Source organism: Pseudophryne corroboree, chromosome 1, assembly GCF_028390025.1.
Source record: "Pseudophryne corroboree isolate aPseCor3 chromosome 1, aPseCor3.hap2, whole genome shotgun sequence".
Lineage (NCBI taxonomy): Eukaryota > Metazoa > Chordata > Amphibia > Anura > Myobatrachidae > Pseudophryne > Pseudophryne corroboree.
Genome location: NC_086444.1, coordinates 26,233,830 through 26,246,534, shown reverse-complemented (window position 1 = coordinate 26,246,534; position 12,705 = coordinate 26,233,830). Strand labels below are relative to the sequence as shown.

Sequence of the window (12,705 nt, the reverse complement as noted above, 5' to 3'; positions counted from 1 at the left end):
GGTCATTTCTGGACGCCTGCACTTTCCACTGAGCAGATAATAAAATAAGGAAACAAGTTTAAAACTGACATCACCCCCTTCACCGCGTTCTGGCTGCAAATGCCAGCGCCCCCCCCTCCTCTCTTGCCACCTTTAAGAAAAGTTTGTGACTTAAGAAAAGTTCTGTGTCGCTTTTTTTCTCTCCCCATTTTGTTCGGCAGGTACTGAGATTCTCATCAAATATGAAATACAATACTGGTGCATTATTATAAACACGGGTTCCAGGTACTGATATTGCCACTGTAAATATAAGCTTAATTTCACACTTGTTAGGAAGCCGATTGGCTGATTAATAACGCATAATGGCAGAAATGACCAGATTGCTGTAGATCACAGGTTCTCAAACTCGGTCCTCAGGACCCCACACAGGGCATGTTTTGCAGGTCTCCTCACAGAATCACAAGTGAAATAATTAGCTCCACCTGTGGACCTTTTAATATGTGTTAGTGAGTAATGAATACACCTGTGCACCTGCTGGGTTACCTGCAAAACATGCACTGTGTGGGGTCCTGAGGACCGAGTTTGAGAACCACTGCTGTAGATAATACAACATGGCATTTTCAGCTACGGACGGCTATTAGATCACATGATGAGGTTGGTTGATACAAGGGAATTGGCGGTGGCCTCTCTGGGCTTATTATCTCCTCCTGGACCAAATGTGCTAATCTGCGGGAGAATGAATTGGAACCTTTTCCTTTTTTCATGCATTGTAACTATGCAGCAGTGTAACTTACTGTTCAAAGACGACGCTCAAAAGCAATTTTGTTCTCAATTTCAATACGTCCCTTATCGCGACCCTTGGGAGCTGATTAAGTGGCGGTAAATTATTCAATCTGGGTGAAATGAAACAGCTGCAGAAAACTCATTCTATGGCCTGATTCTGAGTCTGCAGCATCCGTGTGCGCGGCGTTTCCCCGGTCTATGAGCGTCGCACCATTGGAACCTGCAGCAGCCCCGTGTTAGGTACAGATTGTCCCCCCAGAGCACAGCCTCAAATGTGAGTGACAAAGTATCGGAGTTCACAACCACTTTCTTGACACACCCACGACAAAACCACTCCATAAACCGGACCACCCCGCTGAATCCGCATCATCACCTCCCTCTCATTTCCCAAGAATGCCCAATACATTTTCAAGACATTCCTTAGACGGTGCGTCTCCAACGCAACTGCGACTCTGGAAGCGTGCATAGCGCAACTTAGATGCATGTGCAGTAGAAAATATTCACTCAGTCATCAGCAATGTGTATGACCCATAATCAGGCTCATTATATCTACGATCAATAACCCCTAAGCACCTACAGTGGGAGCAGACCCTTGTGCGCCTGAACCTCATATTATATACTGATGGCGCTTTATTGAGACCATGCACTTCAAAAGAAGTTCCATTTTAATGAATTTAGCTGCGATCTGTCACTTTCATAAACAGCGTTGTGGTGTCTATTGTATATAAACATCAATATCCAATCAGTGACACACAAAGGCATAGCCCCAGTCCCGCACAGCACCCATTCCCCGCAATCCTCTGCAGAGATCGTCCAATATAAGTGCGGCTGCCCATATCACAATGCATTCCGCTGCCTCCACAATGCTTAAAGTGGTTTATTCTTCCTCTTATTTCAGGGATTTTGTCTCTCATCCCGTCCAGGAATAAAATATTGATGAAAATGGTCAAGAGAAACTTGCCACCAGCAAGATGTAATATTCCTGAATATAATTACGCTCCATTTCAAAAGTAATGCATTTAAATTTATATCAAATGCCTAGTGCGGCCTAAAACGCCAATCCCAATAAGGCAGGATTATGGGATCGAGGTAACTTTTGCTGTCAATTACCGAGACTTGATTTTCAATTTATATTCAAAAGAAGGTTTGCTCCTTACAGGGGGAGAACGTCTCAATTCTAGGTAAGTTTCAATTACAGAGGATTTCCAGTGACAGGCAATAAACAAATAGATTTATAGGCAGGGACCCCCGCCCCCTGGTTCATGGGCGAGAGGGAAAACTGGCTGCGGGGAAAGTAGCGCTGCATATTAATGCGGCCAGGCACTCTCGCACAAAGCACTCTATGAATTATATCACACCTTGGACATCGTGACCCAAAATGACTTTAAAACAAAACCATGATTTAGCCCCGAAGGTTCTGCTCTTAGTCACACGGACGCCTAAAAGGAGTCTTTAAAAGAATAAACAAGGTCTTGTCAGATTGTGTGTTAACAACCAGGGAAGATCCGCTGTCTGAGGCTCTTATCCTACCAGGGTGCGTGCTAAATCTCCCCTCTATAGGATGTCATAAATACTGGTGGATCTATCGGACAGCAAAATATACCGGGGCCGGAACATGGTTTCCATCAACACCTGTGGTCAAGTATTAATCTCCACGACACCGGTTAGGGACTAGAGATGGAAGCTATTGTCACATTCAGGAAAGGGAGACAATACGCGACATATTAATGCGTGGACGATAGCACAATGTTCTCCTACCGGCAGATGTCTCGCTGTTGCGGCGTTGTTCTTCTGGCTTCCATCGCCATCTTCGGACCAGAGATGTTGGGAGAAGTGGCTGCGTCCTTCCGAGATCCTGGAATAAATAGTGGTAGTGGTGTAATGGGAAATGTATACGTTTATTGGAGTAATTATTGCATTTATGCCAGTTGTCAAAAAGGAAATGGATTTATTCCCAGACACGATGACGGAGGTAAAAAAAAGCTTCCCAAGAACACAGTGACCCGTTCCTGCCAATATCTGGGACACAAGTGCTCCTGAATAATCACCGCCGCTCATAAAACCACTGCCATTATTCAGCCGTCACACATTGATGAATACATCAGAGAGAAGAAAAACATCTTTACCTGATATATACATTGTCTTTGTAAATGGATTATTCTTCTTTATTTATATGGTGCTGCAAGGCATATATTGAACACTTGATATGGGTGCAAGATATACAGTGTATATATTAAGAGCATAGGACATAGGATGATGCAACCATATAAACATTAACGAAAGAGTGTGATAATATAGGTTTCAGTTTTACTACTCATACACCTTCCAGTTTGGTCATAGGGACATCAATGGTGGCCGCCTCAGACGCTTGGCTTACCTTTAGGCGAACCTTGGTGCTGTCTTATAAAAGTGAACCTTGCACCTACGTTTATCAGCTGTCATGCTCCATCAGGTAAGTGACACTCTGAGTGACCGTGTATAACTTGAGTGCAGTCTGGAACCTGACCACTAGAGAAGGGGTTGGGCACTCAGCCATTAGGTCTCGGGGTGGGGGGGGGGGGGTATTTCCACTGTACCCGTGGGCCACTCCAACTCTGGGTATAAAACTAACCAGCAAACACAGGTGTCTATTCATTAAGCAGTGAAAAGAGTGGAGAAGTGAGCCAGTGGAGAAGTTGCCCATGGCAACCAATCAGTGTTGAGGTAACATTTATAACGTGCATCCTATAAACTTATATGTAGCAGCTGATTGGTTGCCATGGGCAACTTCTCCACACACTTTTCACTGCTTCATGAATAGACCCCACAATCTCATTCCTCAATGATGCTGCTTCATAAGCTGAAGTAGTTACATATCAGCCATAGGCTCCAATAGGACAGCGCCTCCAGTGGACAAACTTTATTAGGACATGGACAAAAATATACATGCTTCCTTTTCTGTGCACCAAGCAAACATAGGAGTGCCCACGTACTAGCTTCTAAGTGTGTTACTTGTCATTACACCATGTCATTACACCATGTCTTTCATTGTGCTGCCAGTACGGGGGGTGAAACACTTCTACCTGCGAGGTAAATAAGGAGACGGATGGTCTTTCCACCACCGGTGCACCACCCTAAGCACAGCCGAGAGTTTCTTACAGACAGCGCCATGTTCCAGGGGGGCATTGCTAACACCCAGTCTGAAATGCTGGCAAATGACTCTTTGAATTGGTAGCGCACAGCACAAAGCACTGAAGTGTCAGCCGACTGTACGGCACAAGTAATAGAGCCCGAACCCTGTTAGTCAAAACTGATTTTGCTTCAAATTAGAAATTGATTTTTGCTGGACACAAGTCGTCTGCAGGCGCAGAGCTTTTGTTGCTGTGCAGCGAGAGGGATTAACCTTCCCTGCTGCTTGGGTCCAACCTGATGACACTATTTGGATGGCGAGAGAAGCAGGAACGGACTTGGCGGGCACCGCAGGTTATTTCTTTCCTTCCAGATCAAATCTTTGCAATTTATAGATTTTTTTTTTTTTTTTGTTATTCTCCAGCTGGATTTGTTCTGTGCCAGCAGCAGTAGGTATATAGAGAAAGCTCTGGGAGTATATAGTGACAATGATGAGATGGGGAAGGTGTCGGGGGGGGGAGGGAGACGCGGCCCCCGTGCCAGGGTATAGGGAGACTCTGAGCTCTGGTAAATTAGTAATTGGGAAATTTTATTTCCAGCCATCAATGTTTCACACCAGTGGGATACATCGCTCCGGAATCACAGCACATATCATTAGAGAGAGCTTTAATTAAAAGACTTTTAAAAAGGGTCTTGTGCAACTTTATCATCCTTAAAGGACAGAAGATACTTGTATTCCGGGATCATAATCTTCTACAAATGGAAACTTGCTGTGTACGCAGGATTAGGGTAAGATTGTAGGACACTGATAACAGACCATTACACCTACAGTACATCGCGGAGAGGAGAAGGGGGACATGCATTACATACACTGACCAGTATTACTATACGTCGCCGCCCAGCTCCAGTCATCGCATATGTACTAACATATAAGATTAGTTTCGCAATGCGAAAACAGAGATCCCCCGCGATGTTGGTGGTCTGGTGTGCAGGGATCTCCGGTGGTCTCCGTCACCTCCCAGCCCCGGTACCAGGCACCTCCTCCCTGCAGCCGGAAGGACCTCTGGCTGGGGGAGGAGGAGCTTGCACGACTTGGCTGGCTGACCACCAGGATGACACGGGAAGGGGGGGGGGATCTGATTGGATCCCTCAGGGTGGCTGCGGAAAGAAGCCCATATGCTTCTATAGGGTAACGCCAGCCTCCGCAGCGAAAACCAGGCGCCCAGGCAGTAGTACATATGAAAAAGCGGTAAAAAACCGCCCTTATTCTCTTTCCTTCATCACCATTGCCAAAAAAGTGTCTTGGGGTATCTACCTCTCCAAAACATAGCAAAAAGCATCTCACAGTGGGGTCTATGTACTAAGTCTCGGAGAGTGATAAAATGGAGAGAGATAAAGTATCAGCCAACCAGCTCCTTACTGCCATGTTACAGACTGTGGGGCAGATGTATTAACCTGGAGAAGGCATAAGGAAGTGATAAACCAGTGATAAGTGCAAGGTGATAAAGGCACCAGCCAATCAGCTCCAATATGTAAACTAGCAGTTAGGAGCTGATTGGCTGGAGCATTTATCACCTTGCACTTATCACTGGTTTATCACTTCCTTATGCCTTCTCCAGGTTAATACATCTGCCCCTGTGTTTGAAATATGACAGTTAGGAGCCGATTGGTTGGTAGTTTGTCTCTCCCCACTTTTATCACTCTCCAAGGCTTCGTACACTTGCCCAACAGACTGTAACACGGCAGCTAGTTTTCTACGGGCCAATCAGCTCCTAATTACTACAGCCCGGTATTGCCAAGCACAGGCCACCTACAGGAAACACTGTTGTACGGTTAGATGTATCGCTGTTTTAGGCCACACTGCGTTCCATCAACGGAACCATGTACACATTACTGAACACACACTCACATACAAGAGTCAGTGGACCAGAGCTTTGAGAGAAAGTGGAGAGAGATAAAGTACCAACCGAATACTGTCTATCTTCCCCATTACAGTCTGCATTAGAAAAACGACAAGTTAGGCCCCCGGCTGGTTGTTCGTTTCTCTCTCTCCAAGCTTTGATACATCTCCTCACCATCTCTTACCTGGACAGAGACTGCCCCGTGACCGCTCGCCCTGGCGTTTGCCACCGAATCCAACAGTCTTCTTTCCTGAGCTGCTTCCATCGGGACTTGGCATGTTCTTACTGCCCCTACTGGAGGGAGGGGTGGGGAGCCCTATCGAGATCGGCCTCGCCAGACTGCAGGAAAACAAAACAGACATAATAAGAGAGGTGCAGGAACCACCGACACTGAATACACAGGTGTGTTGGCTCCAGCAGCCTACAGTGCATCCGGAAAGTATTCACAGCGCGTCACTTTTCCCACATTTTCTTATGTTACAGCCTTATTCCAAAATGGAATAAATTCATTTTTCCCCTCAAAATTCTACACACAATACCCCATAATGACAACGGGAAAAAAGTTTTGTGATTTTTGCAAATTTATTACAAATAAAACACATGTACATAAGTATTCACAGCCTTTGCTGTGAAGCTCAAAATTGAGCTCAGCCGCGTCCTGTTTCCACTGATCATCCTTGAGATGTTCCTACAGCTTAATTGGAGTCCACCTGTGGTAAATTCAGTTGATTGGACATGATTTGGAAAGGCACACACCTGTCTATATAAGGTCCCACACTTGACAGTGCATGTCTGAGCACAAACCAAGCATGAAGTCAAAGGAATGGTCTGTAGACCTCCAAGACTGGATTGTCTCGAGGCACAAATCCGTAGAGGATGCTGGGGTCACCATTAGAACCATGGGGTATAGAGGGGATCCGCAGGAGACATGGGCACTTTAAGACTTTGAAAGGGTGTGAACTGGCTCCTCCCTCTATGCCCCTCCTCCAGACTCCAGTTATATGAACTGTACCCAGGGAGACGGACATTACGAGAAAAGGATTTATTGTTGAACTAAGGTGAGCATATTACCAGCACACACCTCAAGGATGCCGCAGAACGTGGCGTTCAACAATATTTAGCAATATGCTGACAAAAAAACGTAACACAACCTGTGTGTAACCGCAACCAATAACTGCAGATACAGTACGCACTGGGACGGGCGCCCAGCATCCTCTACGGACTAAGAGAAAAGGATTTACCGGTAGGTATAAAATCCTATTTTCTCATACGTCCTAGAGGATGCTGGGGTCACCTCCCCCCTACTGATCTCCCCTCCGGTTGCCGACCCCAGGTATTGCAGATTACCAGCGAGGAGGTGGAGGAGATGCTCAAGAGGGTCAATCCCAGGTAGGCTCCGGGTCCTGACGGAGTGTCGCCCTCCGCCGGTCAGCTTGCCCCCCATATTCGCCAGGATATTCAACATATCGCTACAACTGCGCAAAGTTCCCTCCTGCCTCAAAAGCTCCACAATTGTTCCGGTCCCAAAGAAACCTACCATCACAAACCTAAATGACTACAGGCCGATAGCACTGACGTCTGTGGTTATTGAAAGTGTTCGAGCGCCTGGTACTGAACCACCTAAAAGTTGTGACCGGCCCCCAATTAGACCCCCTTCAGTTCGCCTATCGAGCGAATCGGTGCGTTGAGGACGCTGTCAACCTGGGCCTGCACTACATTCTGCAGCATCTGGATGCGCCCGGTACCTATGGGAGGGTCCTGTTTGTCGACTTCAGCTCAGCCTTCAATACAATCGTCCCCAGCATTCTCTACCCCAAACTTCTCCGCCAAGGGGTCCCAGAAGCTACCTGTTTCTGGATTGTTGACTTTCTGACAGATAGAAAACAGGTGGTCAAAGTGGGTGAATTCTCCTCCGAAGCAATGTCCATCAGTACTGGGGCCCCTCAGGGCTGTGTCCTCTCACCCCTGCTCTTCTCTCTGTATACCAACGACTGCTCCTCCGAGTCGCAGTCAGTTAAGATCATAAAATTTGCTGATGACACCACCGTCATCGGCCTCATAAAAGATGGGAACGAATCGGCATACAGACAGGAAGTGGACCGGCTGGTCCGGTGGTGTAGCTGCAACAACCTGGAGCTCAACCCACTCAAAACTGTTGAGATGGTAGTGGACTTTAGGAAGAAGCCAGATGGAGTTCCCCCACTAATCATAGCCGACAGCGTAATGTCGCTAGTGGACTCCTTCAAGTTCCTGGGGACCACAATCTCCCGAGATCTCAAACGCAAAGGCCATCATTGGAAAGGCGCAACAGAGGCTGTTCTTCCTAAGGCAACTTAAGAAGTTCAATATCCCACAGAAGCTCCTGCTCCTCTTCTACACCGCAATCGTAGAATCTGTGCTGTGCTCCTCAATAATCGTCTGGTATAGTTCCGCCAGCGAGAGAGATAAACGCAGGCTCCAAAGAGTGGTAAGGTCAGCTGAGAAGATCATCGGAGCGGACCTTCCCCCTGTCCATGATCTGTATCTGTCCAGATTCAAAAAACGGGCAACCAGAATAGTTAAGGACCCGCTTCACCCTAGCCATGGCATGCTCAACCTGCTGCCATCTGGCAGACGATACAGGGCCATCCCCACCAGATCCAACAGAAGCCTCAAAAGCTTCTTTCCTCAAGCAGTCCACCTGCTGAACTCCTGACCATCCGACCCCCTGGTAGACCGCCCAGTTGCTCTACTGTATTTCTTTGCATGTAATGATCACTTTGTTCCCTATGGTTCCTTTATCTGAAGACTGCACATGTCCCCCTTCCTATTTACTTGTTCCCTTTGTGTCTGCTGCACTGTAAACCGAAAACAAATTCCTAGTATACGCAAGTATACCTGGCCAATAAAGCTGAATCTGATTCTGATTAGAACCATGGGGTTATACCAAAGCTCTAGAATGGGCGTGAGAGTGCGGATGACTCTGCAGCACCGATTGACCAACATGAGGTCCTCATCGGCCAGGGTATTAAACTCGGAAAACATTGCAAACGTGTTTTAACCCGACCAAGTAGCAGCTCGGCAAAGTTGTAATGCTGAGACCCCCCCCCCCCCTTCCCCCCGGCAGCCGCCCAGGACTAGCCCACCTTTCTAGTAGAACGGGCCTTCACCGATTTCGGTAACGGCAATCCTGCCTTGTAATGAGCATGCTGAATCGCACCACAGATCCAGCGCGCAATGGTCTGCTTGAAAGCAGGACCCCCAATCTTGTTGGGAGCATACAGGACAAACAGAGCCTCCGCCTTCCTAATCTGAGCCGTTCAGGCGACATAATCTTCAAAGCTTCAACCACATCCAGAGACTTTGACTCAGCGAAGGCGTCAGTAGCCACAGGCACCACAATAGGCCGGTCCCTGTAGAAAAAGGAAACCACCTTTGGTAGAAAACGCTGACGTGTCCTTAATTCAGCTCTATCTTCGTGGAAGATCAAATAAGGGCTCCTGTGCGCCAAGGCCCCTAACTCAGACACGCGCCTTGCAGATGCAAAGGCCAACAGGATGACCGCTTCTCAAGTGAGAAGCTGCAACTCCACCTTCTGTAAAAGGTTCAAACCAACGTAATTGAAGAAACTGCAACACCACCTTAAGATCCCATGGTGCCACTGGAGGTACCAATGGAGGTTCGGATGCGCAACATGCCTTTCACGAAAATCTAACCTCCCAGAAGGGAAGCCAATTGTAACTGAAAGAAAATTGCCAATGTTGAAATCTGGACCCTAATGTAATCCAATTTCAGACTGCACTCACTCCAGCCTGTAGGAAATGGAGAAAAAGCGCCCTAACAAACTCTTCCGTTGGAGCCTTCTTGGAATCACACCAAGACACATATTTTCTCCCAATACGGTGGTAATGTGTAGACGTTACTCATTTCCTGGCCTGAATAAGAGTGGGGATGACTACCTTGGGAATACCCTTCCGGGCTAGGATCTGTCGCTTAACAGTCATGTCGTCAAACGCAGCCGCGGTAAGTCTAGGTACACGCACGGCACCTACCGTAGTAGGTCCTCGCGAAGAGGAAGAGGCCCCGGACATTTTCCTGAGCAACTCCCTAGGATCTGGGAACCAAGCCCTCCTTGGCCAGTCTGGGCAATGAAAATTGCCCGAACCCTTGTTCTACTTATGATCCAGAGAACTCTTGGGATCAGTGGAAGTGGAGGAAATACATACACAGACCGGAATAGCCACTGGGTCCCAGTGCATCCACTGCTATTGCCTGAGGGTCTCTTGACCTGGAATAATATTTCTGAAGCTTCTTGTTGAGACGAGGTGTCATCATGTCTACTTGAGGAACTCCCCAAAGACTTGTCCCTTCTGCGAGGACTTCCCGATCGAGGTCCCAATCTCCCGGATGGAGATAGTGTCTGCTGAGGAAGTCTACTTCCCAGTTGTCCACTCCCGGAATGAAAACCGCCGACAGAGCCCCCACATGTCTTTCCTGCCCAGAGTGGGATCTTCGTCACCTCTGCCATTTCCGCTCTGCTTTTCGTTCCACCTTGCTGTTACATTATCCAACTGGATCTACACGGGCTGATCTTGAAGATGTACCGCTTGTTGAAGGCCGTTGTAAATGGCTCTCAATTTCAGCATGTTTATGAGAAGGCAGGCTTCCTGACTATATTATTTTCCTTGGAAGCTTTTCCCTTGAGTGACAGCTCCCCCTCCTCAAAGACTTGAATCCGTGGTTACCAGGACCCAGTCCTGAATCTGCGTCCCTCTAGCCGGTGCGAGCTGTGTAGCCACCACAGGAGTGAAATCGAAAGGTAACGTCTGGAATTGGTAATGGCAATCCTGAACCGCGAGTCTCAGATAAGCCTGGTGAGGAGGATACATGGGACCATGCAAGTAAGCATTCTTTACGTCTAATGACACCCTGTAATCCCCCTCCTCCAGACTGGAAATCACTGCCCCCAGGGATTCCATCTTGAACTTGAACCGTTGTAAGAAGAGATTCATATTTTATATATTTTTTGGTTTAGAATCGGTCTGAACCGAGCCGTCCGGTTTCGGAATTACAAAGAGGCTTGAATAAAAACCCCTCCCTTTGTTGTGACCCAGACACCAGGACTATGACCTGTTCATGACATCATTTTTGAAATACCGTTATAACTGTTTCTCTTCCTGGAAGAGAAGCTGGCAAGGTCGATTTGAAAAATCGGCATGGGGGAACGTCTTGAACTCCAGTTTGTACCCCTGGGACACTATTTGTAAAAAACCAGGGATCCAGGCCAGATTGACTCCAACCCTGACTGAACAGTTTTTGATGTGCCACCACCTGAGCAACCTCCCGCGAGGGATCCCCAGCATCCTGCTGTAGACTTGGCAGACGTATGGTTAGACTTCTGTTCTTGGGAACCTGAACATAGTAACATAGTATCTGAGGTTGAAAAAAGACAATTGTCCATCGAGTTCAACCTATTTGTGGTCTCCTATGCATGATGATTTGACTAAAATTTCTGACTGATGCTGCTGTCAGCCGTTGCATTTTATCCCTATTTATAGTAAATTTAATGCATGACTATGCACCATACCCCTGGATATCCTTATCCATTAGGAATTTATCTAACCCATTCTTAAAGGTGTTGACAGATTCCGCCATTACAACTCCCTCAGGCAGGGAATTCCAAACACGTATTGTCCTTACCGTGAAAAAGCCTTTACGCCGTATTGTGCGGAATCTCCTCTCCTCTAACCTGAGCGAGTGTCCACGAGTCCTCTGTGTTGATCTAACCAAAAACAGGTCCAGCGCAAGCTCTGTGTATTGTCCCCTTATATATTTGTAGATGTTGATCATATCCCCTCTTAGTCTCCGCTTTTCCAATGTAAACCTGCCTAGTCTTTCAAGCCTTTCCTTGTATTCCATCGTCTCCATGCCCTTAATTAGTTTGGTCGCCCTCCTCTGTACCTTTTCTAGCTCCAGGATATCCTTTTTGTAGTACGGTGCCCAGAATTGTACACAGTATTCAAGGTGTGGCCTCACTAGTGATTTATATAACGGGAGTATAATACTCTCGTCCCTAGCATCAATACCCCGTTTTATGCATGCTAATATCTTATTAGCCTTCTTTGCTGCAGTCCTACTTTGGGTACTACTGCTTAGTTTGCTATCTATGAGGACACCTAAGTCCTTTTCCAGTACAGAATCCCCTAATTTTACCCCATTTAGTATGTAGGTGTAATTTTTGTTCTTGTTACCACAGTGCATTACCTTACACTTGTCTGTGTTGAAGCGCATTCTCCATTTGGCTGCCCATGCTTCTAATTTAACCAAGTCATTCTGAAGAGACTCGGCATCCTCCTCTGTAGTTATAGCCTTACACAATTTGGTATCATCTGCAAAAATTGACACCATGCTCTCTAGACCTTCTGTTAGGTCTTTAATGAAAATATTGAACAATAGCGGTCCTAATACTGAGCCTTGCGGCACACCACTTAGCACTTCAGTCCAAGTTGAAAAAGATCCATTAACCACAACGCGCTGCTTCCTATTATCTAACCAATTTTTGACCCAAGTGCATATTGTGCTTCCTAGCCCTGATTCTTGTAGCTTGTAGCCCTGATTCTTGTAGCTTGTGAAGCCACTGTGGACATCTTTCCGTCACTTCCCCTACCTGCAAAGAAGGGGAAACCTCTCGCTGTACTTACTGGGTCGAAAGGACTGCATGCGAGAGTGAACTTTTTTGCCGGTGCAAGTGCAGAGGGCAAGAATGTGGACTTACCTGCGGTAGTCGCCGAGACTAACGCATCCAGTCCATCGCCAAATAGGGCCTCACCTTTGTATAGGAGATCATCCATATTTCTCTGGGAATCTGCATCCGCGTTCCACTGGCGAATCCCCACCGCCCGCCGAGCCGATACTGCCAAGGTAGCTGCTTGTGAACTCAAGAGTCCAATATCTT

General features: G+C 47.1%; 1 protein-coding gene across 3 annotated transcripts in view; it reads right to left on the bottom strand.

The window, feature by feature from the left end:
* KIAA1328 (KIAA1328 ortholog) overlaps positions 1 to 12,705 on the bottom strand; it is a 363,237-nt gene that overhangs the window by 66,368 nt on the left and 284,164 nt on the right. For all 3 annotated transcript variants that reach the window (XM_063958050.1, XM_063958033.1, XM_063958040.1), the window contains 2 exons: positions 5,956 to 6,110; positions 2,521 to 2,617 (listed from right to left, as the gene is read on the bottom strand). In XM_063958050.1, the coding sequence (XP_063814120.1) occupies positions 2,521 to 2,617; positions 5,956 to 6,110 (252 nt within the window). The remainder of the gene's footprint in view (positions 1 to 2,520; positions 2,618 to 5,955; positions 6,111 to 12,705) is intronic.